Source organism: Ogataea philodendri, assembly GCF_020536065.1.
Source record: "Ogataea philodendri strain CBS6075 chromosome Unknown scaffold155, whole genome shotgun sequence".
In the NCBI taxonomy this organism is placed as follows: domain Eukaryota; kingdom Fungi; phylum Ascomycota; class Pichiomycetes; order Pichiales; family Pichiaceae; genus Ogataea; species Ogataea philodendri.
Window position 1 is genome coordinate 1 of NW_025763897.1, and position 378 is coordinate 378.

Here is a 378-nt window from a genome sequence, read left to right on the forward strand (position 1 = left end):
GAATACGAACAGTCAAGTTACCTGTACCAGGACCAACTTCTAAAACTATATCAGAAGGTTTGATCTGAGCCTTATCAACAATACCTTGTGCAACCAGTGGATTTTTCAAGATATGCTGACCAAGATCAGTATTGAACTTGAAAACAGATGTCAAGTGCTTCTCAGCCGCAACTTGCTTATTTGTCGTCGCACCAGAGTACTTCTTCTTATCAGCTTTAGCCATGTTCTTTAATGTTGTTCTCTTTTTCAGTTATTTTGTACTTGAGTTGTGCACCTCAGCTTGGTTTATATCGATAATATATCTCGATGAGCTCATCTCATTGTGAATTTACAAGATTTTTCAGCTTCGAATTGTTGTTTTTTTTCATAAATTTTTTT

The 378-nt window shown here is 35.7% G+C and overlaps 1 protein-coding gene across 1 annotated transcript; it reads right to left on the reverse strand.

The window, feature by feature from the left end:
* On the reverse strand, window positions 1-223 carry OGAPHI_002768 (uncharacterized protein; the record flags this gene model as incomplete). Its single annotated transcript, XM_046203674.1, has 1 exon — window positions 1-223. A coding segment is annotated over one exon (223 nt), but the record flags the coding sequence as incomplete, so codon positions are not given.
* Window positions 224-378: the final 155 nt, after the last annotated feature.